At 37.9% G+C, this 23,455-nt stretch overlaps 1 protein-coding gene and 1 non-coding gene across 5 annotated transcripts in view; one reads left to right on the forward strand and one right to left on the reverse strand.

Annotated features, from left to right (window-relative positions):
* The window catches only part of CMYA5 (cardiomyopathy associated 5), a 107,645-nt gene that overhangs the window by 32,072 nt on the left and 52,118 nt on the right, over window positions 1-23,455 (forward strand). For all 4 annotated transcript variants that reach the window (XR_012330742.1, XR_012330741.1, XM_073802247.1 and 1 more), the window contains exon 2: window positions 13,102-23,203. Coding sequence is in view for 2 of the 4 variants with exons in the window: in XM_073802247.1 (XP_073658348.1) it covers window positions 13,102-23,203 (10,102 nt within the window). In the remaining 2 variants the exon portion in view is untranslated. The remainder of the gene's footprint in view (window positions 1-13,101; window positions 23,204-23,455) is intronic.
* On the reverse strand, window positions 9,291-9,419 carry LOC117312010 (small nucleolar RNA SNORA72). Its single transcript, XR_004526188.1, has one exon. It is a non-coding gene; the product is annotated as a small nucleolar RNA SNORA72 (small nucleolar RNA).

The raw sequence follows: 23,455 nt of genomic DNA on the forward strand, positions 1-23,455 counted from the left end.
TTTCATTTCTAATTTTATTGATTTGAGTCCTCTCCCTCTTTCTCTTGATGAGTCTGGCTAATGGTTTATCAATGTTATTTATCTTCTCAAAGAACCAGCTTTTAGTTTTATTGATCTTTGCTATTGTTTTCTTAGTTTCTATATCATTTATTTCTGCTCTGATCTTTATGATATCTTTCCTTCTGCTAACTTTGGGTTTTGTTTGTTCTTCTTTCTCTAGTTCCTTTAGGTGTAAGGTTAGATTGTTTACTTGAGATGTTTCTTGTTTCTTGAGGTAGGCTTGTATAGCTATAAACTTCCCTCTTAGAACTGCTTTTGCTGCATCCCATAGGTTTTGGATCGTCGTGTTTTCATTGTGATTTGTCTCTAGGTATTTTTTGATTTCTTCAGTAATCTCTTGGTTATTTAGTAACGTATTGTTTAGCCTCCATGTGTTTGTGGTTTTTACGTTTTTTTCCTTGTAATTCATTTCTAGTCTCATAGCGTTATTGTCAGTAAAGATGGTTGATATGATTTCAATTTTCTTAACTTTACTGAGGCTTGATTTGTGACCCAGGATGTGATCTATCCTGGAGAATGTTCCATGTGCACTTGAGAAGAAAGTGTAATCTGCTGTTTTTGGATGGAATGTCCTATAAATATCAATTAACTCAATCTGGTCTATTGTGTCATTTGAAGCTTCTGTTTCCTTATTAATTTTCTGTTTGGATGATCTGTCCATTGGTGTAAGTGAGGTGTTAAAGTCCCCCACTATTATTGTGTTACTGTCGATTTCTGCTTTTATAGCTGTTAGCAGCTGCCTTATGTATTGAGGTGCTCCAGTGTTGCGTGCATATATATTTATAATTGTTATATCTTTTTCTTGGATTGATCCCTTGATCATTATGTAGTGTCCTTGTCTCTTGTAACATTCTTTATTTTAAAGTCTATTTTATCTGATATGAGTATAGCTACTCCAGCTTTCTTTTGATTTCCATTTGAATGAAATATCTTTTTCCATGCCCTCACTTTCAGTCTGCATGTGTCCCTAGGTCTGAAGTGGGTCTCTTGTAGACAGAATATAGATTGGTCTTTTTTTTTGTATCCATTCAGCAAGCCTGTGTCTTTTGGTTGGAGCATTTAATCCATTCATGTTTAAGGTAATTATTGATTTATATGTTCCTATTACCATTTTCTTAATTGTTTTGGGTTTGTTTTTGTAGGTCCTTTTCTTCTCTTGTGTTTCCCACTTAGAGAAGTTTCTTTAGCATTCATTGTGGTGCTGGTTTGTGGTGCTGAATTCTCTTAGCTTTTACTTGTCTGTGAAGCTTTTCATTTCTCCATCGGATTTGAATGAGATCCTTGCCGGGTACAGTAATCTTGATTGTAGGTTCTTCCCTTTCATCACTTTACGTATATCATGCCACTCCCTTCTGGCTTGTAGAGTTTCTGCTGAGAAATCAGCTGTTAACCTTATGGGAGTTCCCTTGTGTGTTATTTGTCATTTTTCCCTTGCTGCTTTCAATAATTTTTCTTTGTCTTTAATTTTTGCCGATTTAATTACTATGTGTCTCGGCGTGTTTCTTCTTGGGTTTATCCTGTATGGGACTCGCTGCACTTCCTGGACTTGGGTGGCTATTTCCTTTCCCATGTTAGGGAAGTGTTTGACTATAATCTCTTCAGATATTTTCTCTGGTCCTTTTTCTCTCTCTTCTCCTTCTGCAACCCCTATAATGCGAATGTTGTTGCATTTAATGTTGTCCCAGAGGTCTCTTAGGCTGTCTTCATTCTTTTTTCTTTATTCTGTTCCGCAGCAGTGAATTCCACCATTCTGTCTTCCAGGTTACTTATCAGTTCTTCTGCTATTGATTCCTTCTAGTGTATTTTTCATTTCAGTTATTGTATTGTTCATCTCTTTTTGTTTGTTCTTTAATTCTTGTAGGTCTTTGTTAAACATTTGTTGCATCTTCTCGATCTTTGCTTCCATTCTTTTTCTGAGGTTCTGGGTCATCTTCACTATCATTATTCTGAATTCTTTTTCTGGAAGGTTGCCTATCTCCACTTCACTTAGTTGTTTTTTGGGGGTTTTATCTTGTTCTTTCATCTGGTACATAGCCCTCTGCCTTTTCTTCTTGTTTGTCTCTCTCTGTGAATGTGGTTTTTGTTCCACGGCAGGATTGTAGTTCTTCTTGCTTCTGCTGTCTGCCCTCTTGGAATGACTTTTTTTTTTTTTTTTTGTGGTATGCGGGCCTCTCACTGCTGTGGCCTCTCCCATTGTGGAGCACAGGCTCCGGACGCGCAGGCTCAGCGGCCATGGCTCATGGGCCCAGCTGCTCTGCGGCATGTGGGATCTTCCCGGACTGGGGCACAAACCCGTGTCCCCTGCATCGGGAGGCGGACTCTCAACCACTGTGCCACCAGGGAAGCCCGGAATGACATTTTTAATGGAACATTACTCGGCCATAAAAAGGAACGAAATTGGGTCATTTGTAGAGTCGTTGATGGACCTAGAGACTGTCATAAAGAATGAATTAAGTCATAAAGAGAAAAACAAATATTGTATATTAATGCATATATATGGAATTTGAAAAAAATTGTATAGACGATCTTATTTACAAAGCAGAAACAGAGACACAGACAGAGAGAAGAAGCATATGGATATCTAGGGGGAAAGGGGTGATGGGATGAATTGGGAGATTGGCATTGACATATATACAGTATTGACACTTAATACTATGTATAAAATAAATAACTAATGAGAACCTAGTGTATAGCTCAGAGAATTCTACTCAGTGCTCTGTGGTTATGTAAATGGGAAGGAAATCCAAAAGAAAGGAGATATATGTATACATACAGCTGATTCACTTTGCTGTACAGTAGCAACTAACACAGTATTGTAAAGCAACTCTACTTGAATAAAAATTTAAAAAATAAAGTATTGAGAGAAAATACTGGTTAAACATGGTGGAATCAAGTCTTCAGAGAAAAATACCTGCCAATATAGAATTTTATACCCTGAAAAAAGACTCTTAGAATGGATGTGTAAAAACACTTTTTAAGGAATACGTAGGGTGAATTTACCACCAGAAAATTCACAGTAAATGAAGTACTAAAGCGAATTTTTTAGGGAGGAGGAAAATGATTCCAGATGGAATATTGGAGGTGGAGGAAGGAATGGAACACAATTTTTGAAAATTCAGTATATAGAGAAATCTAAATGAATATTGGCTGTTTAAAACAATAATAAAATTATGGCTATGAGATTTTAAAATATTTACAGAATTAAAATGTACAATTATAACAGCATGTAAGTTGAAATTATAATTTATGGTCCTTGTGTTGTCTTGGAAGAGATAAAAATACCAATTTATGTTAGACATTAATGATTCAAGGATGTTGAAATCTCTAGGATAATCACTAAAAGAATAGTAAAATATAACTGCCAAGCTAATAAAGTGGGTAAATAGAATAATAATAAATGTTCAATTTAAAACAAGGCAAGAAAGGAGAGAAAAAGGAACATAGACTAGGTAGTACAAATAGGAAGCACATAATAAGATGGAAGATTTAACCCCAAATATATGGTAATTGTATTGGTAATTATATTAAGCTTAAATGGACTAAGTGCTCCATTTAAATTGGCAGAGTTTTAGAAAATCTTTGTGGGAGTTCCCTGGGGGTCCAGTGGTTAGGTCTCAGTACTTTCACTGCTCTGGACCAAGGGAACTAAGATCCCATAATATCATTAAAGGTAAAAAGACTTGATTTGCAAAAAATATTTAATCCCCCAGGCCTGTTTCCTCATCTGGTAAATTAATATATCTACTTATGGAATTGTTGTATGAGAATTATACAACACATAGTAAAGCAGATAATAATATTAAAAAAATAATAATAAAAATATTTGAATAACACAACTAATAAGTCTGACCTACCTGACGTACATAGAACAATACTGAAAAACCACAAGACACATATTCTTTTCCAGAACACATAAATATTTAAACAAACAAACAACCAAAATTTGGCCATATAGCCATAAAGCAAATCTCAATAAATTTCAAAGTATAACTTCTATAAAATAAATTCTTTGGTGACAATGCAGTTAAACTAGAAAGCATTAACAAAAAAAATAACTAGGAAATCCCCATGTATTTTGAAATTAAGGAATATGTTTTAAGATAATCTCTGACTAGGCAGGGCTTGGCAACCAATTGAGCTGAGGGCCAGCCACATCTACCTAGCAGTGCACCCACAGTAGTCAGCCTGCCACAGCAGAAAGACCAATTCAGCCCATATAGAGGGCACCCCTGCAGCATATAGCTCTGGTGACCAAAGGGGAGTGTGCTGCTGGGGCGTATAGTATGTTTCCTACTTAAGGCTAGTTCTCTAAGATTGGAAAATGAAATCAACATGCCATATACATAGAAATAAAAACAGAGAGTTAGGCAAAATGAAGTGACAGGGAATATGTTCTGAATGAAGGAACAAGATAAAACCCCAGAAGAAGAACTAAGTGAAGTGGAGATAAGCAGTCTATCTGACAAAGAGTTCAAGGTAATGATCGTAATGATGTTGAAAGAACTTGGGATAAGAATGTATGAATACAGTGAGCAGTCAGTAGTTTCTAACAAAGAGTTAGAAAATGTAAAGGAAAACCAAACACAGCTGAAGAATATAATAATAATAATTGAAATAAAAAATACACTAGAAGGAATCAACAATAGCGTAGATGATACAGAGAGGCAGATCAGCAAACTGGAAGACAGAGTAGTGGAAATCAGTCAAGCTAAACAGGAGAAAAGAATTTTTAAAAATGCGGACAGTTTAAGAGACTTCTAGAGCAATATCAAACATACTAACATTCATATTTTAGGGGCCCCAGAAGGAGAGGAGAGAGAGAGAGAAAGGAGCAGAAAACATAATAGCTGAAAGCTTCCCTAACCAAGGAAGGGAAACAGAAGCAAAAAGGTCCAAGAAGCAGGGAGTGCCAAACAAAATCAACCTAAAGAGGACCACACCAAGACATGTTACAATTAAAATGGCAAAAATTAAAGAAAAAGAGAGAATACTAAAAGCAGCAAGGGAAAATGAACATGTTATGTACAAGAGAACTTTCATAAAGCTATCAGATGACTTTTCAGCAGAAACTCTTCAGGCCAGAAGGAGTAGCATGATATGTTTAAAGTGATAAAAGGAAAAGATGTACAACTAAGAATACTCCACCTGGCAAACTATCATTCAGATTTTAAGGAGAGATCAAGAGATTTACAGTCTAGCAAAAGCTAAAAGAGTTTAGCAACAAAAAACCCAGCTTTGCAAGAAACATTAAAGTGAATTTTCTGAGTGTACAAAACAGGCTATAAGTAGAAATGTGAAAATTACAAAAGGAAAAATTTCATTGGTAAAGGCATATATACAGGAAAGGTAGTAGATCAACCACTTATAAACCTAGTAGGAAGGTTATAAGACAAAAGTAGTAAAATCATCAATATTCACAATATGTAGTTAAGGGATACAAAAGATGCAAAAAAAGATATAAAATATGATGTAAAAAGCATTAAATGTGTGTATGGGGGAGGGGAGTAAAAATGCAAGATTGTTAAAATGTGATTGACCTTAAGAGATCAGCATCTTAAAATAATCATATATCCTCAACAAAATACTAGCAAACAAATTCAACCATACTTTAAAAGGATCATACACCATGATCAAGTGGGATTTATCCCAGGGGTGCAAGGATGGTTCAATATTCACAAATCAATCAGTATGATACACCACATTAACAAACTGAAGAATAAAAATCACATGATCATATCAATAGATGCAAAAAAAGCTTTTTACAAAATTCAGCATATATTTATGATTAAAAAAAAAACTCCCAGTAAAGTGGGTATAGAAAGAACATATCTCAACATAATAAAGCCCTCAGCTAACATCATACTCAATAGTGAAAAGCTGAAAGCATTTCCTCTAAGGTCAGGAAGAAGACAAGGATGCCCACTCTCACCACTTTTATTCAACATAGTATTGGAAGCCCTAACCACAGCAATCAGATTAGAAAAAGAAATAAAAGGAATTCAAACTGGAAAGAAAGAAGTAAAACTGTCACTGTTTGCAGATGGTGTGATATTATACACAGAATATCCTCAAGATGCCACCAAAAACTAGTAGAACTCATCAGTGAATACAGTAAAAGTGCAGGACACAAAATTAATATACAGAAATCTATTGCTTTTCTATACATGAACAATGAACTATCAGAAAGAGAAATTGAGAAAACAATCCCATTTACAATTGCATCAAAAAGAATAAAATACCCAGGAATAAATCTAACTAAGGAGATGAAAGACCTGTACTCAGAAACCTATAATATGCTGATGAAAGAAATTGAGGACAACATAAACAGATGGAAAGACACACCGTGCCTATGAATTGGAAGAATTAATGTTGTTAAAATGACCATACTACTCAAGGCAACCTACAGATTCAATGTAATCCCTATCAAAATACCAATGGCATATTTCACAGAACTAGAAAAAATATTTCTAAAATTTGTGGGAACCATGAAAGACCCTGAATAGCCAAAGCAATCTTGAGAAAGAAGAACAAACCTGGAGGTATCACGTGCCCTGATTTCAAACTATATGACAAAGCTACAGTAATCAAAACAGCATGGTACTGGCACAAAAACAGACACAAAGATCAATGAAACAAAACAGAGAGCCCAGAAATAAACCCACACTTATATGGTCAATTAATCTATGATGCAGGAGACAAGAATATACAGTGAGGAAAAGACAGCCTCTTCAATAAATGGTGTTGGGAAAATGACAGCTACATGGAAAAAAATCTTATTGGACTACTTTCTTACACCATATACAAAAATAAACTCAAAATGGATTAAAGGATTAGATATAAGACCTGAAACCATAAATCTTCTAAAAGAAAACATAGGCAGTATGCTCTTTGACATTGATCTTAGCAATATTTTTTGATATGTTTCCTCAGGCAGAGGAAGCAAAAGCAAAAATAAACAAATGGGACTACATCAAACTAAAAAGCACAGCAAGAGAACTATCAACAAAATGAAAAGACTGCCTACTGAATGGGACAAGATATTTGCTAATGAAATACCTGATAAGAGGTTAATATCCAAAATATATAAAGAAATCACACAACTGAACATCAAAAACAACAACAACAAAAAACCATACAACTTACTTAAAAAATGGGCAGAGGATCTGAATAGGCACTTTTTCCAAAGAAGACATTCAAGTAGCCAACGGGCTCATGAAAAATGCTCAACATCACTCATCATCAGGAAAATGCAAATCAAAACCACAATGAGGTATCACCTCACACCTGTCAGAATGGCTAGTATCAAAAAGACAACAATAATAAGTGTTGGTGAGGATGTGGAGGAAAGGGAACCCTTATGTACTGTTGGTGGGAATGTAAATTGGTGCCACCACTATGGAAAACATTATGGAGGTTCCTCAAAAAATTAAAAATAGAATTATCATATGATCCAGCAATTCCACTCCATAAATCCAGCAATATTTATCTGAAGAAAATGAAACATGAATACAAAAAGATATCTGCACCCCTATGTTCATTACAGCATTATTTACAATAGCCAAGATATGGAATCAACCTACACACACACACATATGCACAATGGAATTTTACTCAGCCATAAAAAAGAATGAAATCTTGCCATTTGTGACAACATGCGTAGACCTAGAGGTTATTATGCTAAAGTGAAATAAGTCAGAGAAAGAAAACTACTGTATAATTTCACTTATATGTGGAATCTAAAAAACAAAACACATGAACAAACAAGATAAAAACAGAGTTATAGACACAGAGAACAAAGAGGTCATTGCCAGAAGAGAGGGGAATGGAGAGAGGAGAGAAATAAGTGAGGGAGATTAAGAGGCACAAGCTTCTAGTTGCATAATAAATGAGTCAGAGGTATGAAATGTTCAGTGTGGAGAATATAGTCAGTGATGATATAATATCTTTGTATGGTGACAAATGGTAACCAGAGTTACTATAGTGATCATTTTGAAATGTATAGAAATATTGAATCACCACGTTATGTACCAGGAACTAACATAGTGTTATAGGTCAGTTATACTTAAAAAACAAACAAACAAACAGACTTTTAGAGAAAGAGATCAGCTTTGTTGTTACCAGAGGCAAGGAGCGAGGGAATTGGATGGAGGTGGTCAAAAGGTACAAACTCCCAGTTATAAAATAAACAAGTACTAGGGATGTAATGTACAACATGATAAATATAATTAGCTTTATGAAAGTTCTTAGGTGAGTAAATCCTAAGCATTCTCATCACAAGGAAAAATGTTTTCTTTTCCTTTTATTTCATATCTATATGAGATGATGGATGTTAATTAAATTTATTGTAATCATTTCATGATGTATATAAGTCAAATTGTTAAGCTGTACACCTTAAACTTATACAGTGTTCTATGTCAATTATATCTGAGTAAACTTGGAATAAAAAGAAGTAAATAATTTCTGGGTCAGATAAGATATCACAATGGAAATTCAAAAATATTTTGAGATTAATAATAATAATGATGAAAATACTATATACCAACTTTTATGTGATGCATCAAAATCTTTGGTTAAAGAGAAATGCCTAGTCTTAAGTTATAGTAAAGGAGAAATATTAGAAACATTAGAAAGGGAGAAAGATAGAAATTAATGATATAAGAATCTATCTCAAGAAGGTAGAAAAATACTTGCTAACTAAACTCAAAGTTGAAAAAGCAAATAATAGAAAGCAGACATTTATGAAAAAGGAAACATCAATAAAGCCAAACTTTATTGAAAAGATTACCAAATTATAATGTCTGTCAATTTTTATAAAGATGAAGAACATAAAAAGGAGACACAAATGACCAATATCAGAATTGAAAAAATGGATACAATTTTAGATCTTACAGAAACTTAAAAGATCCTGAAAGAATACTATGAACAAATTTAATCCAATGATTTTTTAAAATTTAGGTTAAATATGTCAATTCTTAGAAAAATACAACATATCCAAAGTGACACAAAAAGAAATTTCAGGTAGTCACATAACTATTAAATAAATTAAACTGCTAATTAAAACCTTACCATAGAGAAGACTACAGGTGCAGATGACTTCACCAGTAAAGTCTACCAAGCACTCAAGAGAGAAATAATACAATCTTCTACAAACTCTTCCAGAGAATAGTGAAGGAGAGAACACTTCCCAATTTGTTCTTTGAGGCAGCACAATGTTTTGTTTTTCTTTTTTGGTTTATCCTCAGCATTTACAAAACCAGACCTTGGGAAAGAACTAGGTCTGGGGACACATGCATGGTCTTAATATAGCAAATGTTTACCCTGCCCTGATTATTACAAGAGGCAGCACAATCTTGATACAAAAACCTGACAAGCACGTTGTAAGAAAGGATATTATAGGCCAATTATTCATGAACACAGGAGCAAAATTCCTAAACAAAATCCAGCTTTTTAATATAAAAAATATAATACATCACAACCATGTTGAAGTCATTTCAGGAGTTCAGGGTTGGTTTGACATCTGGAAATCAATCGTAATTCACCACATTAACAGAATAAAGAATATGGTCAATTTTGCATAAAAATTGTATAATAAAATTTAGCATTCATTCATTATTAAAAATGTCTCTTAATAAATAGGAATAGAAGGAAATCAGATAAAGTTTATCCTGAAAAGGAAGAAGTCTTTGGCACTCAACTCGGTATCAGTCTGTTCTTTCCTGGATCTAACTCAAATCTACTGAACCTTCTCCTTGACCAATTCTGAAAGGAGGAAGTGAGCTCCCCAGGTCATCAAGAAGTGTTTCTTCTCACTCTCAGATAAATCTGCTTGGGAAGCCAAGTAATAATCAGAAGGTTGCTTTGTGAGAATCAGAGGAGAATGAATAAGATCATGTTCATAGCCAATATCCATTAATTATGGAAAATTGATGTATACATCTTTGCATAGATGAGAACATTTGTGTTCCTGAGTAAGAAACACTTCTGAATTCTAGGGAGATCATTGGTCTTCTATTAAGGAAAATGGTTTCTTTACACTGAGTGTAATTTGAATACTTGGGCTATGACTTTACACATGCTAATATAGTTATTCTCTGATTCCTGTTGGCTGTGTTTTTCTTCTATTCCTTTGCTCCCATCCAATAATCAAGATATCCCCAAATACTTTGGGTTTCTCAGTGAGCCAGACTGATTTATTCATGTGTACGTTTTTTTCATATCCTGTGACATTTTCCTGGAATGAGCTTCCCATCCTTACACCACCACCACTCTTCATCCATTTGGCAAACTCCTATTTCCTCTTCAGAATCCAGTGCAAGTATCTTTCCTCTTGAGGTCTTCCCTTCTTTATGTTCTCACTGTATCTTGCCTATCTTCTGTAAATGAACTTACCACACTGTATTAAAATGTTTAGTTCTGTCTCCCTGTTAGATTTTGAATTTCTTGAGAGAAGATTCTGTGTCTTTATATTTGTATTCCTAGTATTTTAACTCAATAAAATTTTATTAAATGAAGAAATAAATGAGAGAATGAATAAGTAAATGATTGAGTGAACCCACCTCAGTAGGCCTCTATCTTTTTATGATCAACATTTGGGTATTCTGCTAAGCACTCATGAACTCATTCTAATGAGTAATGAAAACTTCTCTGGTTGAGTACATTGAATTTACAATCAGTAATTAACTTTGAATTATAATTGCTTTTGTAATACTACTACAATGATGGGCATTCGAAATGCTGACTTTTCAGTTGCATGCTATAACCTTAATTTTTAATTTCGTTCTGCCTTTGTTAAGTTAAACAGAAGGGAGAAGGGGTAGAAGGAATTGAAAATTTCAAGGAATAAGTTTAATTAGATATGTAAAGGAGCCTGAAAAACATTAAAAATAAGATTCAGTTCAGAACCAAGATAAGGTATCAATTACTAATTAAGTTCAATACCAAAGCAAATAAGTGAGAGCAGAGTTACCAGGGAAATGGAGAAACCAGTTCTTCTCACCGCTTTCCAGCCATTTTCACTCACTGCATGTGTAGAAAATGAAATTGTTTTCAGCATCCTGGGGTAAACGGATGAGGATGCTTGCTACTGAAGACCAGTGGTCCAGGGGTTCTGGCTGCCCCAGGCTCGACTTGGTCATGGGTGAGATCTAAGGAGATCAGGATCTCAGCAGTCCATAAGCCCTTTGTGGATGACTACTGGGGAAACTCTGAAGTTTCAGAAAGGGGAGTTGAATGTACCTGCAAAGATTTATGGTCTTGGCTTTCAGCCTAACCTAACAAACTAAAAAGCGTTCAGGGTAAGCTAGAAAGGCAGGTACTAGTTAAGTTTCATAGCTAGGATTGTTTAGCCCAGTGATTTGCAACTCTGGATGCATAATGGAGTCACCTGGAAGCTCTTAAAACTTCCTACCCTAGTACGATTAAACTAGCGTCTCTGTGGGAAGGGGTATAGTGTGGCATCAGTATTTTTTAAAATCTCTCTACAGATGACTCTAAAATGTATCCAGAATTAAGGACCGCTAATATAAGCAGTGACTGATGATAAAGAAAATGATTGGTTAGGGACCTAAATTTTATCTCTGTATGTTTTTTATAAGTGCCTTAATTGAATACTTATGCTTAGTGGTTTTTTAGCATAGATTTTTGTTTGTGTTTTTATTGTTGTAGAAAAGTGTATAAGTCAGTCAATAGTTCTGTATTTATCTCAGTCTTGAACTTAAAGGCAAATATGCCTGCTGAATTGGTCAGGGATGGTAACACTGGAGGTTTTAAAACTAAGCCTTGAAGAGTAGATAGAATTTAAATATGCAGGAAAGGTAGATGAAGGTGGGGGATAAGAATTGTAAGTGGAAGAATGGCATGAGCACAGGGGAGGAGAAAGTGTAGGAAAATTCCAGGGAAGAGTGCTGCAGAGTCTGAGACAAAGGCCCAATGGCAATTGAAAGGGACAGCCAAAGCCAGCCATCTCTTGAGGGCATATGAGAGCAGTCCAAGGTGACCATCTTTCCAAACCTCTTTAGCCATTGAAAATGAACATGCCCAGGCTCCTTTGATCTCTAGTTCAAGGATTATATGGAGGACCTGATTACAGATCATGTTTTTTGAGTGTTAATTACATGCCAGGCACATTTTCTAAGCATTTCATGTGTATTAGCTAATTTAAATCTCACAGCAATCCCGTGAAGTAGGTTCTATTATGATTCCTGGTTTACAGATGAGTTAAATACAGCACAGTAGGCTGCTGGGTTTTTTGGTGATCTCTCTATATTCACTACTTTCCCTTCATGGCCCTGACTCAGAGTTTCCGTGATATATTTACTGAACACAGAATTATCTAGTTAAAACAGAAATGTACCATGTAGGGATAGGGTGGAAGTGGGTACTTGGAAAGAAGGTCAGGTAGGGATCAGAGAGTTAAGTATTTTGAATTTATTTTTCTATAGATATAAGGAATTTACTGACGTTTTTGAGCAGGAAGTGGCATGATGAAAATTTTTAGTAAACTTGGTCTGGAAAGATAGGCAGGATGGATTGAGGGTGGGGGGAGGGCAGGAGGTAAACGTGATACTAGCTGACCAGTTAGGAAGCTAATGAAATAATCAAGGGGTGATGTGATAAAAAGCTAGGTCAAGGTAGTGATAGCAGTAACAGGGAAGGCACAGGTGCAAGGGCCATTATGAAGGTCCTGGTGAGTAGATAGTGAGCCTGAGGGACTGGGTGAGCCACAGGAGGTCTGGGGGCAATCCTGATAGGGGAAGGTAGGGAATTTCACTTTAGCTTTTTTTTTGACTTTGCAGGATATTGATTTATTCCACCCTGGGATGTGTTATTGTATTTGGTATCCTGACTTCAATTTTTAAACTTTATTTTGTATACATCCTTATTTTTGATATGGATGGCACTATTCATCTGTATGTTTTAATTTTACATTAATCCTTTACCTAGTAAGAGTAGGACATTGACCTTATTATTAGAATATGTAATTACTGTTATTTTTATTATTAATATATGTAGAATTATTAATAATATCATTATTTACTCTAGGTTATCAGACCAGAATGAAGAGGGCAAGACCAAGCAGAAGTGTATCATATCTGACCCCTCCTTTTCCATGGTAACAGTTCAACGGGAAGATAGTGGAATAACCTGGGAGACCAATTCAAGTAGGTCTTCCACTCCTTGGGCCTTGGAAGAAAGTCAGACCTCTGGTGTGTGTAGTCTGGAAGGGTCGACTCTGAAGTCTCCTCCAGGGAATGTTTCCTTTATTGTGGATGAAGTTAAAAAAGTTCGGAAAAGAAAGCCTAAGTCAAAGCATGGCTCACCATCATTGCGTCGGAAAGGCAACAAAAAAAGAAATTCTTTTGAATCCCAAGATGTTCCAGCAAACAAAACAAGTAATCCTTTAATTTCAGAAAGCCAGGAACTAAAGACCCAGAAAAAGAATTCATCTACTGGCATTTACGATAAGATGAGAAACAAGAAGACCACCTCAAATACACCTCCTATCACTGGAGCGATATACAAAGAACACAAACCGTTAGTGTTAAGGCCAGTTTACATAGGAACAGTACAATATAAAATTAAGATGTTTAATTCTGTTAAAGAAGAATTAATTCCTTTACAATTTTATGGAACATTGCCAAAGGGTTATGTAATTAAAGAAATACATTATAGGAAGGGGAAAGATGCGTCCATTAGTCTAGAGCCAGATTTGGGCAATCATGATTCTAATGTAGTTTCCAAAACAGGCAAATCAGTAGCCCAAAGCATAGACGATGATGAAGTAAAAGAGCTTGCTGCACCCTGGAGAGGTGCAGTTTCCAAAGGATCAAAGTCCCTGACCTCATTCAGTCATGAAGATCTAAAGAAAATTTACGCTGATTCTCCCTTAAGGGCTGCATCTACTACCAAGCACACACCTTCCTCTTATACAAGTAATGACACAGCAGAACAAGAAACACAGCTCAGCGCTCCACAGTCAGTGCCACAGCTGCCAGCTGATGAAGCAAAACCCCGTGAGATAGAGCCTTCCTCTCTTACACCCAATACATCTGCACCTGCGTTCCTGGAAACAGCAAAGGAAGAATCTGAGGCTGATTCACAAGAAATGGTAACTGCAGAGCATGACTCTTCAGTCTCACTGCCGTTAGTGGACGAGGTAAAGAGGGAAGACGTATCTTCTGCTGACCATTCCATTTCACTGGAGTCAGAGAAGGGTTCTCTGGAAACACTTTCACCAGGTCTGACAGCCTCTATCCAGGAAGATTTTGGCCCAGAGAGAGAAGAACTGGATCTGACTTCACCAGAAAGGGCAAAACCAGTCTCTGAACGACTGAACCCTCCTCATCTCGCTGTCAAAGGAGAGAAGGATGAAAACATGCCCGAGACATCCATTTCTCTTTCTGAACCTCTAGTGTTAGAGGAACCAGAGAAAGAAGAAATAGAAACGCCTCTACCAATATCTGCTACCCCTGAACCTGAAGATTCTAATTTAGTGGAAGAAGAGATCATAGAACTTGATTACCCAGAAAGTCCATCAGTTTCTGAGGAGCCCTTCCCACCACGCTTGGCCCCTGAAGTGGAGCAGAAAGAAGACGAGACCATTCTGCCATTACTGACGACATCAACACCTGAACATGTCACCTTATCTGAGGAAGAAAGAGAGGAAAATGAGTCTGTTTCTACTGATTCTGCTTTCATATCGGAGTATTCAGTCACACAGGATTTGAACTATGAACGAGAGAAGCAAGAAGTTGAGCCAGTTTCTTCACCTAATGTAAAACCTGTATCTGAACATGCAGTTTTGTCAGAAGAGGAGAATGATGAATTTGAGCCTTATTCCCCAGCTTCAACCTCTACATCTGTCTCACCATCCACAACTGAGAAGACTCCTGAATGCCAGTCCCCACTGTTTTCAACAGCTACAGCAGAGCACGTGGTCCTGTCCAGAGAAGAGGCTTCAGAAAATGGGCATTACACACCACATTCCACATCTGCTTCTGAATATTCAATTCCCTCACAGGCAACAAAAGAGTCACCAAAGAAAACAACTGACCATAAGTTCCCATTAACATCAAAAGGTGTGTCTGAGCCCCTGATTCCGTCAGAAGAAGAGAAGGAAGACACTAGGCTGTATTCCCCAGAGGTGGCCTCTGTATCTGAACATTCTCTCTCGCCATACACAACTGAGGGGACTTCTGAATGCCAGTCACCACTGCTTTCAACTGCTACATCTGAACACATGGTCCTATCAGAAGAAGAGAACCTAGGAAATGAGCATTTCACACCAGATTTAACACTGACCTCCCAATATGCAGTCCCGCCAAATGTAACACAGGAATCCCCAAAGAAAATAATTGGTGATGTCTCCCTGTTGAAATCAAAAGGTATTTCTGAGCACAAGACTCTGTTAGAAGAAGAGAAGGAGGACACCAGATTCTATCCCCCAGAGGTGGCCTCTGTATCTGAATGCTCTCTGCCACCATACACAACTGAGGGGACTCCTGAATGCCAGGCCCCACCACTTTCAGCCACCCCATCTGAACATGTGGTCCTCTCAGAAGAAGAGACAGTAGAGATGGAGTGGTACACACCCTCTTCCACCTCTGCGTCTGAATTTTCAGTACCGCCATATGCAACACTGGAGTCACAGGAGGAAGCAATTGTCCACAGATCCCCTTTAAATCTAAAAGATGCCTCCTCACCCATGAATTTCTCAGAAGAAGAGCAAGAAGACATTGGACCTTTTTCTCCAGACTCTGCATTTGTGTCAGAATTCTCATTTCCATCCTATGGAACTCAGGAGACAGAGAAAAGAGAATTTGAGTGTGATTCTCCAATATGTTTAACATCACCATCTGAACACACGATTTTGTCAGATGAAGACACCGAAGAAGCTGAACTTTTTTCTCCAGATTCAGCATCACAAGCTTCCATCCCACCATATAGGATCCCAGAAACAAATAAGGAGGAAACTGAGCCTGATTCACTGTTAACTGCAATGGCTGTGTCAGGATATTCCTGCTTCTCAGAATCAGATGAGGAAGAAATTGCACCAACTGCTACACCTGTACCTGAGCATCTAAGTTCATCACAGAATCAAAGAACTGAAACTTCTCCTTTGGTGTCTGCACCTGAAGATTTGAGTTGGCTCTCTTCAACAAATGAGGGAGAGATTAAGCCAGATGCTCAAACAACATCAACAACTGTATCTGAATATCTCATTATGGCACAGAAGCAGAGAACTGGAGCATATTTAGAACCTGAGTCTGAAGACTTGATTCCGCCATGTTTAACCAGTGATTCAGAGAAGGGAGAAATTAAGACTAGTTCATCACTAGCTGCAACACCTGCACAATTGTCCATGGTAAAGGAAGAAACCAAACCTGTTTTGCCTGTATCTCAGTGTTCAGTTTCACCTGATTCAGTCCATGCAATTAAGAAAGAACAAGAACCCAAAACATCACTCACTCCAAAATCTGCAGATGAACAGATGGCTTTGTTAAAAGTTAAAAGTAAGGAAGAAATTGTGCCTGATTCTCAAGAAGCTATAGCACATGTATTACGGGATCAAGAAATGGAGCCTCAGCCTCCAAATGTTCCAGAGTCTGGGATGAAAGATTCAGTTCTGCCTGACTTGGTAGACGAGCCAAAGAAGGATGTCAAACCCAATTTAACTGTGACATCTGAACTAGAACAGAGAAGGTTGTCAGAGAATGAGCCTGAAGTAATAAAGCCATATTCACCTCTAAAGGAAACATCTTTATCTGGACCTGAGATTTGTGTTGCAGAAGTGCAACATGATTCTAAAATAACTGGTACACCTAGAGTGCTGCATTCAGCGTCACCAGGAGTGGAAAAGGAAGTTGAGCATGCACCACCCATATCAGAATTTTCAGCTTTGTCAGAAGACATAAAGAAAGAAATTGAACCCAGTTCTTCAATAACCACGACATCTGTAACAAAGCATGATTCAAGCTTAACCAAATTAGCAGAAGAAGAAATCCCAACAGATTTATCTCTTCCCACCCCTACAGAATATCCAGTCTTAACAAAAGTAGGAAAGAGTGAATTAGGAATTGGTTTGCCGCTTCAGATGGTAACACCTGTAGATAAGCATTCACTTCTTAAAGAAGAAGACAATGTAGCAATGAAAGCTAGTTCTTCTCCCGCTGAAACTGCTGCATCCCAACATCCGGCTTGGTCAGAAATAGGGAAAGAAATTAAATTTGATTTACCTGCAAGCATATCCTCTATACCAGAGCATTCTGTTTTGTCAAAGGTAGAAACTGAAGACATTAAACCTGGGTTGGCAGTAACCAAAACATTGTCTTCTCAGCATTCAGATATATCAAAGGAAGCAAGGGTGGAAAACAAACAAGATCTTCCATTTTCTACAGTCTTCGACTCTGAATATTTGGATGTGTCACAGAAAAAAAATTCTATTTCTGCCTCAGAGATGTCAGGACCTGACCATGTGCTTTCGCTCAACCTAGGTGGTGAGATAAAGAAAACAGAAACTGAACTTCCTTCCTCACAGAACGTGTCACCTGCACTCAAATATATAGTTACAAAAGGCAAAAATGAGCAAACAGCAAGTTCTTTTCCTGAGTTAGAATATTTAGCATCAGAAGATTTAGCTTCAACATTACCAACCCTCTGTGGTGATAAGAGCAAACAGGCAATGGAGACACCTTCTGTAGTTCAGGGAGATTTCCTGTCAGAAAATCAAGATCTTGCTCTGGCACAGCTGTCTTTGGAACCTGAGAAGGAAGACAAGCCACATCAAGTATCAGAATTACCAAATTCTGGCTCTGAATTCACTGGTGGTTTAGGTAGGCAAAGTGAATCCATAGATACAAAACAAATAAAATCTCCCATAACTGAAACAGGGGATTCTGCCTTAGAAAAGGGCCTAGCTGAACTTAGAAGCAGAGGAGAAGGAAAAGAAGAAAACAGGGGACTTCATGTGTCAACTACAGTGCCTGAAATTTCAGAGGTTTTATCATGCCTTAGGGAGGAACCTCAGATTCAAGAAATTAAAGCTTTCTCTCCTAAGGTAGTTAGCTTAGGATCAAGGGAAGCATTTACCTCTCTAGTTGAAGGAGACAACCCAGAAGAACTTCAGCCACACACTTTTTCTTTAAAAGGATTATCAGGAGAGTTGAACCATTCAGTTGACTTTAAAAAAGAAGGAAAACAAGAAATAAGCCTGTTACTGCCAACAGGAAATTTGAAGGCACAAGTGACAGATAATACTGTAACTAAATTAAATGAAGAAACTGACCAACCAAATTCATTTCATGTACCCCAGAGTATAACAGAGCCATCAAAGATTGCTTCTTCTGACCTCCCTGTGGAAGAAGAGAAGCCTGAAAAAGAACTTCATTCAGACCAAGCTGTTAAATTACCTGACGTAAACAGATCTTTTGCAGATAAACAAGATATGGGTATTAAACAATTTTTGTCTATGAAAGAAAATTTGTCTTTGGAAGAATCAAAATCATTTATGACAACTGAGCCTACAGATGTCAAAGAAACACACATGAAAGAGGCCCTTATTTCTCCAAAGGATGAAAATTGGATGCTGAAAAAGCCAGAGAGAGACTTGGCAAGTCACCATGAAGAAAGAGTCCCTGGATCTGTGCCGTTGGGTTCCTCTGGTACCAGTGATCTGATGACAGGGCAGCTCAAGCCTGCTGTGTCAGAGAAAGACCACACAACTGAAATCAGAAGGCAAATTCTGCCACATTCTGCAGAAGAATCTCACTTATCATTACAAGAACCAGTGTCTACTCTCGATACCTCTAGTGGTAACATAGAGACCTTAGCAACTAAAACTTATTCTTCTGAAGAAATAAAGCTGGCCCCCAAACCAAAATCTTTAGTTCCAGCTGGAAATGTGGAGAGAAATGAAGCAGAAGGGAAGCAGACCCTTTCTTTAGTGGGAAGTGAAAGTTTGGTATCGGAGAAAGCAAACACAGAATTTTCCAGGCCTTGCAAAGAAGACAGCTGGGAAGAAATCAAAACACCATCTGAAAGAATCTTCCAGAAACCAGTGTCTGGCCCATCAACAGAAGAGGTCAAATCAGAAACTCTTCCCTCTCTTGCCAAAGCAGCCCATTTCCTGGCAGAAGAGGCAGAACTTGCACTGGGCAATGAAAAAGAAGCACACAGGCGTATATCTCCCTTACCTGGAGAAGAATCAAAAGTGGTTCAGTCAGAGGTTGTAGATGATGCTGAGAGAGGGAAACCAGCATCTGAAGTGAAAACACCCACACAAATAAAACCCCTCTCCTCAACCCAAGAAAATGAAGAACCTCAACCCCCAGAGTCACCTGAGGTCATACAAAAGCCGCCCAAGCAGCAGAAGGCAGTGGAGCCAGGCCTCTCTGAGGAAAAGGGAAAGAAAGGAATTTCATCTTTCACATCGTGGTTGTCCAGTTTATTTTTACAGTCAAGCACTCCAGATAACACAGTTGCTGAAAAAGAAGATTTAGAAGCTCAGCCAAGCCCATCTGTAGAAAAAGCAGTGACTGTGATAGAGCCTAGAGGTCCTGCTCCAGCTGACGTTCATGCAAATGAGAAGCCAGCGGATCATCTGTTGCTAGAGGCCAAACCTGAAACTGCTGCAGAATCCACAGGTTCTTTAGTTAAATCTGGTGAAGGTCAAGACTTTAAAGAAAAACCCACATTGTTATCAAATGTAGAAGTTTTGCCACAGCCAAAATCCAACTTTGAGGCATCTAGTGAAGATTATGGGAAGAAAGAAGTCCTAGACTATTCAGAGGAAATGGACCTAAACTCAGTAGTTACTTCTGCTGATGGTGAGGGACATCTTAGAATTCAATCTTATTCTCCCATGGGTGAGAAATCCATTATGGAAGAAGCCAAAAATGCTGCTTGTCTTCATATCACTGATGGTAAAAGACCCCAGATGCCAGAAATCTCCCCTCCATCTAAATGGAATATTTCTATCCTTAAAGAAGAGCCAGGAAGTGATCAAAAAGAAAAATCACTCTTTTTATTTGATGCAATAGATAAGGTGCCACAACAGCCCAAATCAGCTTCATCTAGCTTTGCAAGTAAAAATATCACAGAGGAATCAGAGGAGCTGCAGTCAATAATTTTGCCAGTAGAAGAATCTAAAGACAGTTTAATTGATCTTGGTGAAGACAGACTAGAGAAAGAGATGCCAAAACCTACTTCCTTGAAAATTTCTGAAGAGGAAATAAAACTCAGATCTGTTAGCCCAACTGAGGAGAAAGGTAACTTGGGAATGAGATCATATTCCTTGGAAGAAAAGAAGGTGGTGGCAGAAAAACAAGAAACGGTGGCCCCATTAGAGCTTAGAGGTAATAATGAAATAGGGAAGGCACAAATTACACACGGATCTAGCCCTATTAAATTGGAAGAACCAAAAGCTGCTACTGCGCTGCAGCAAGTCTATCAAAATGATGACCACAAAGAAAGATACAAAATTATTGAGGAGGGTAAAGGAGAAGAAAAAGAAGAGCCGTCACATGCATTTTTAGAAGGAAAAGAGCAGCAGGAAATTCAGCCTTATTCCATGAATATAGCCAGGCATATGCCTGAAGAGTCAGATATCTCTTTCAGTCATTCTTTGGGTGAAACTCAACCATTTTCATTAGTTAAAACTACAGAAATTACTGAAAAATCAGAAACCATGATCTCAGAGGCTCACCCAGAAATCAGGGAAACAAAGGCAGTAGGAACCCAACCACATCCATTAGAAGAACGTAAAGTTTTGGTGGAGAAAACCAGGACTTTCCTTCCAGTAGATCTTCCTTATCGTGATGAAATAAATGATCACTCTTTACCGAAGGAAGGAAATCTGGTATTGGACAAGTCAAGCAGGGATGTGGTAAGTCACAATGAAGAAAAGGGACAGGTCACAGCGTCAGAGCTGCCAAAAGGTGGCTCAGTAGATACCACAAAAGAAAGTAAACAAAGATCTCCATCTAAAGAATCTGAAAGGATTTTAGATCCATGGTCAGAATTGACTCCAGAGAGGCATATGGTCCATACTATTCAAACATCTCAAGATCAAGCATCTGAAATGTCTGAACAATCTGTTCTTGTTTCAAAGCACCACTTGGAAGCTGTGGAAGACGCCCATGTAAATGAACCACGCTCTTCAGTGAGCAGCAACTATGCTCAATTTATAACTAATGCAACAACAATCAGTATTGATGAGATGATTTCCAAGGAGCCTGAAGACACATATGTAAGAGATGAAGAATTTACAGTGACTAGTAAGCCAGCTGGACTTTCAGAAGAGCAAAAGAGTGCCTTCAGTATCATTTCTGAAGGTTGTGAGATATTGAACATTCATGCTCCTGCATTTATTTCTTCAGTTGATGAGGAAGAAAGTGAACAAATCCAAGATAAGTTAGAATATTTGGAAGAGAAGGCCTCCTTTAAGCCTATACCCTTCCATGATGAGAGTGAGGCAGTTGCTTGCTATAAAACATTACAGAGTAAGTTAGAAGATTCTGATAAAAAAGTTACACCATCGAAAGAAGACCAAAAAAAGGAAACTCATACAACCAAAGAGGAGATATCCACAGATTCAGAAACTGGTGATTTAGCCTTTAATCAGCCTGAAATTCCCAGTGAAGAGGATTATTTTGAAAAATATACATTGATTGATTATAACATCTCCCCAGACCCAGAAAAACAGAGAACTCCATGGAAATTAAATGTTGAAGGAGAGCTGTCAAAGGAAGTTCCAGGAGAAACTGTCTCTCTCCCAGAACGTTCAGAGGAAAGTGCCCTAGAATATGAATATGAATTGGTGAAATTAGATGAAAGTTTTTATGGACTAGAAAAGGACTACAGCAAATTATCTGACCCAGAGACCCAAAAGTCTTCGGTTATCCAAAAATCAGCTGACAGAGATGCTCCAAAGAGCATAAATAGAGATGTGGACTCAAAGTCACCTGGGATGCCTTTATTTGATGAAGAGGAAGGAGTTTTGTCACGAACCCAGATATTTCCTACCACTGCTAAAGCCATTAATCCTGAACTTCTGGAGGAGCCACCCGCACTGGCATTTTTATATAAAGATCTGTATGAAGAAGCAGTTGGAGAGAAAAAGGAAGAAGGGGAGGCAGCTTATGAAGGTGACAGTGTGAATTCTGAAGCATCATTTCCAAGCAGAAATTCTGACACTGATGATGGAACAGGAATATATTTTGAGAAGTACATACTCAAAGATGACATTCTCCATGACACATCTGTAACTGAAAAGGACCAAGGCCAAGGTCTAGAAGAAAAGCCAGTTGGTAAGGATGATTCATACCAATCAATAATTGAAGAAGGGGAAATTTGGGGGAGGTTTGAAACTATTTGCGGGGAGGAGAGTCTGGAAGAGAAACAGAAAGCAGCTTACAGGGAAGGAGAATCAGTAGGCCACGTGGAGGCTCTTGACAGTGTAGCTATGCAGAGGAAAGCTTCCATCACCGAGGAAGTCAGAGTGGTTACCCAGAGGGTAAGCTATGCGGTTCCATTTGAAGACACTCATCATGTCCTGGAGAGAGTAGATGAAATGAGCAGCCAGACTAATGAAGCAGCAAATGCAAATCCAGAGGTCAGTCTGAATGTCCCAGTACAAGTGTCCTTCCCAGAGGAAGAATTTGCATCTGGTGCAACTTGTGTTCAAGAAACACTGCAAGAAGAACCTCAAATAATGGTTCCGCCTGAGCTGAGTGAAGACCGGCTCTGCAGTAGCCCTGTTCAGGATGAGTATGAATTTGCTGAATCCCTGAATTACGAAGTGGTTACTCAAGACACTCTATCAGAAGAACTGTATTCAGAATCCACCCCTGAAGATGTGTTATCTCGTGGAAAGGAATCCTCTGAACATGTCAGTGAAAATGAATTTGTGAGTGAGGTGGAACAAAGTAAGTCTGCTGAACAGGAAGAGTTGGACAGAGAGATGACAGAACAAGACCAGTTATCATCAGAGTTGGTAACCGAGAAGGAACAAAAGGAATTGAAAAAGTCCCAGATTGACACATATTGCCACACATGTAAAAGCCCAATTTCTGCTGTTGACAAGCTGTTTGGTACCCACAAAGACCATGAGGTTTCAACGCTTGATACAGCTATAAGTGCTATAAAGGTAAATAGATTTTAAAGCATACAAGTGTGTAATCATACATAGATGTTTAATTGACTTTCTCATTTTCTCAATTTTAAAAAATGACCAATATTTGATACACTCATCTTTAGGCATAATAGTCTGAAAAAAACTAAGCATATTTCCCTAGTTATTTAGTTAAGATCACTTTGACAAACATTTATTGGGTACATAGTATGTGCCAGGTATTTTTCTAGATTCTGGAGATACCAGGATAAATAACATGGGGCATTG

Source organism: Tursiops truncatus, chromosome 3 (assembly GCF_011762595.2).
Source record: "Tursiops truncatus isolate mTurTru1 chromosome 3, mTurTru1.mat.Y, whole genome shotgun sequence".
Taxonomy (NCBI): Eukaryota; Metazoa; Chordata; class Mammalia; order Artiodactyla; family Delphinidae; genus Tursiops; species Tursiops truncatus.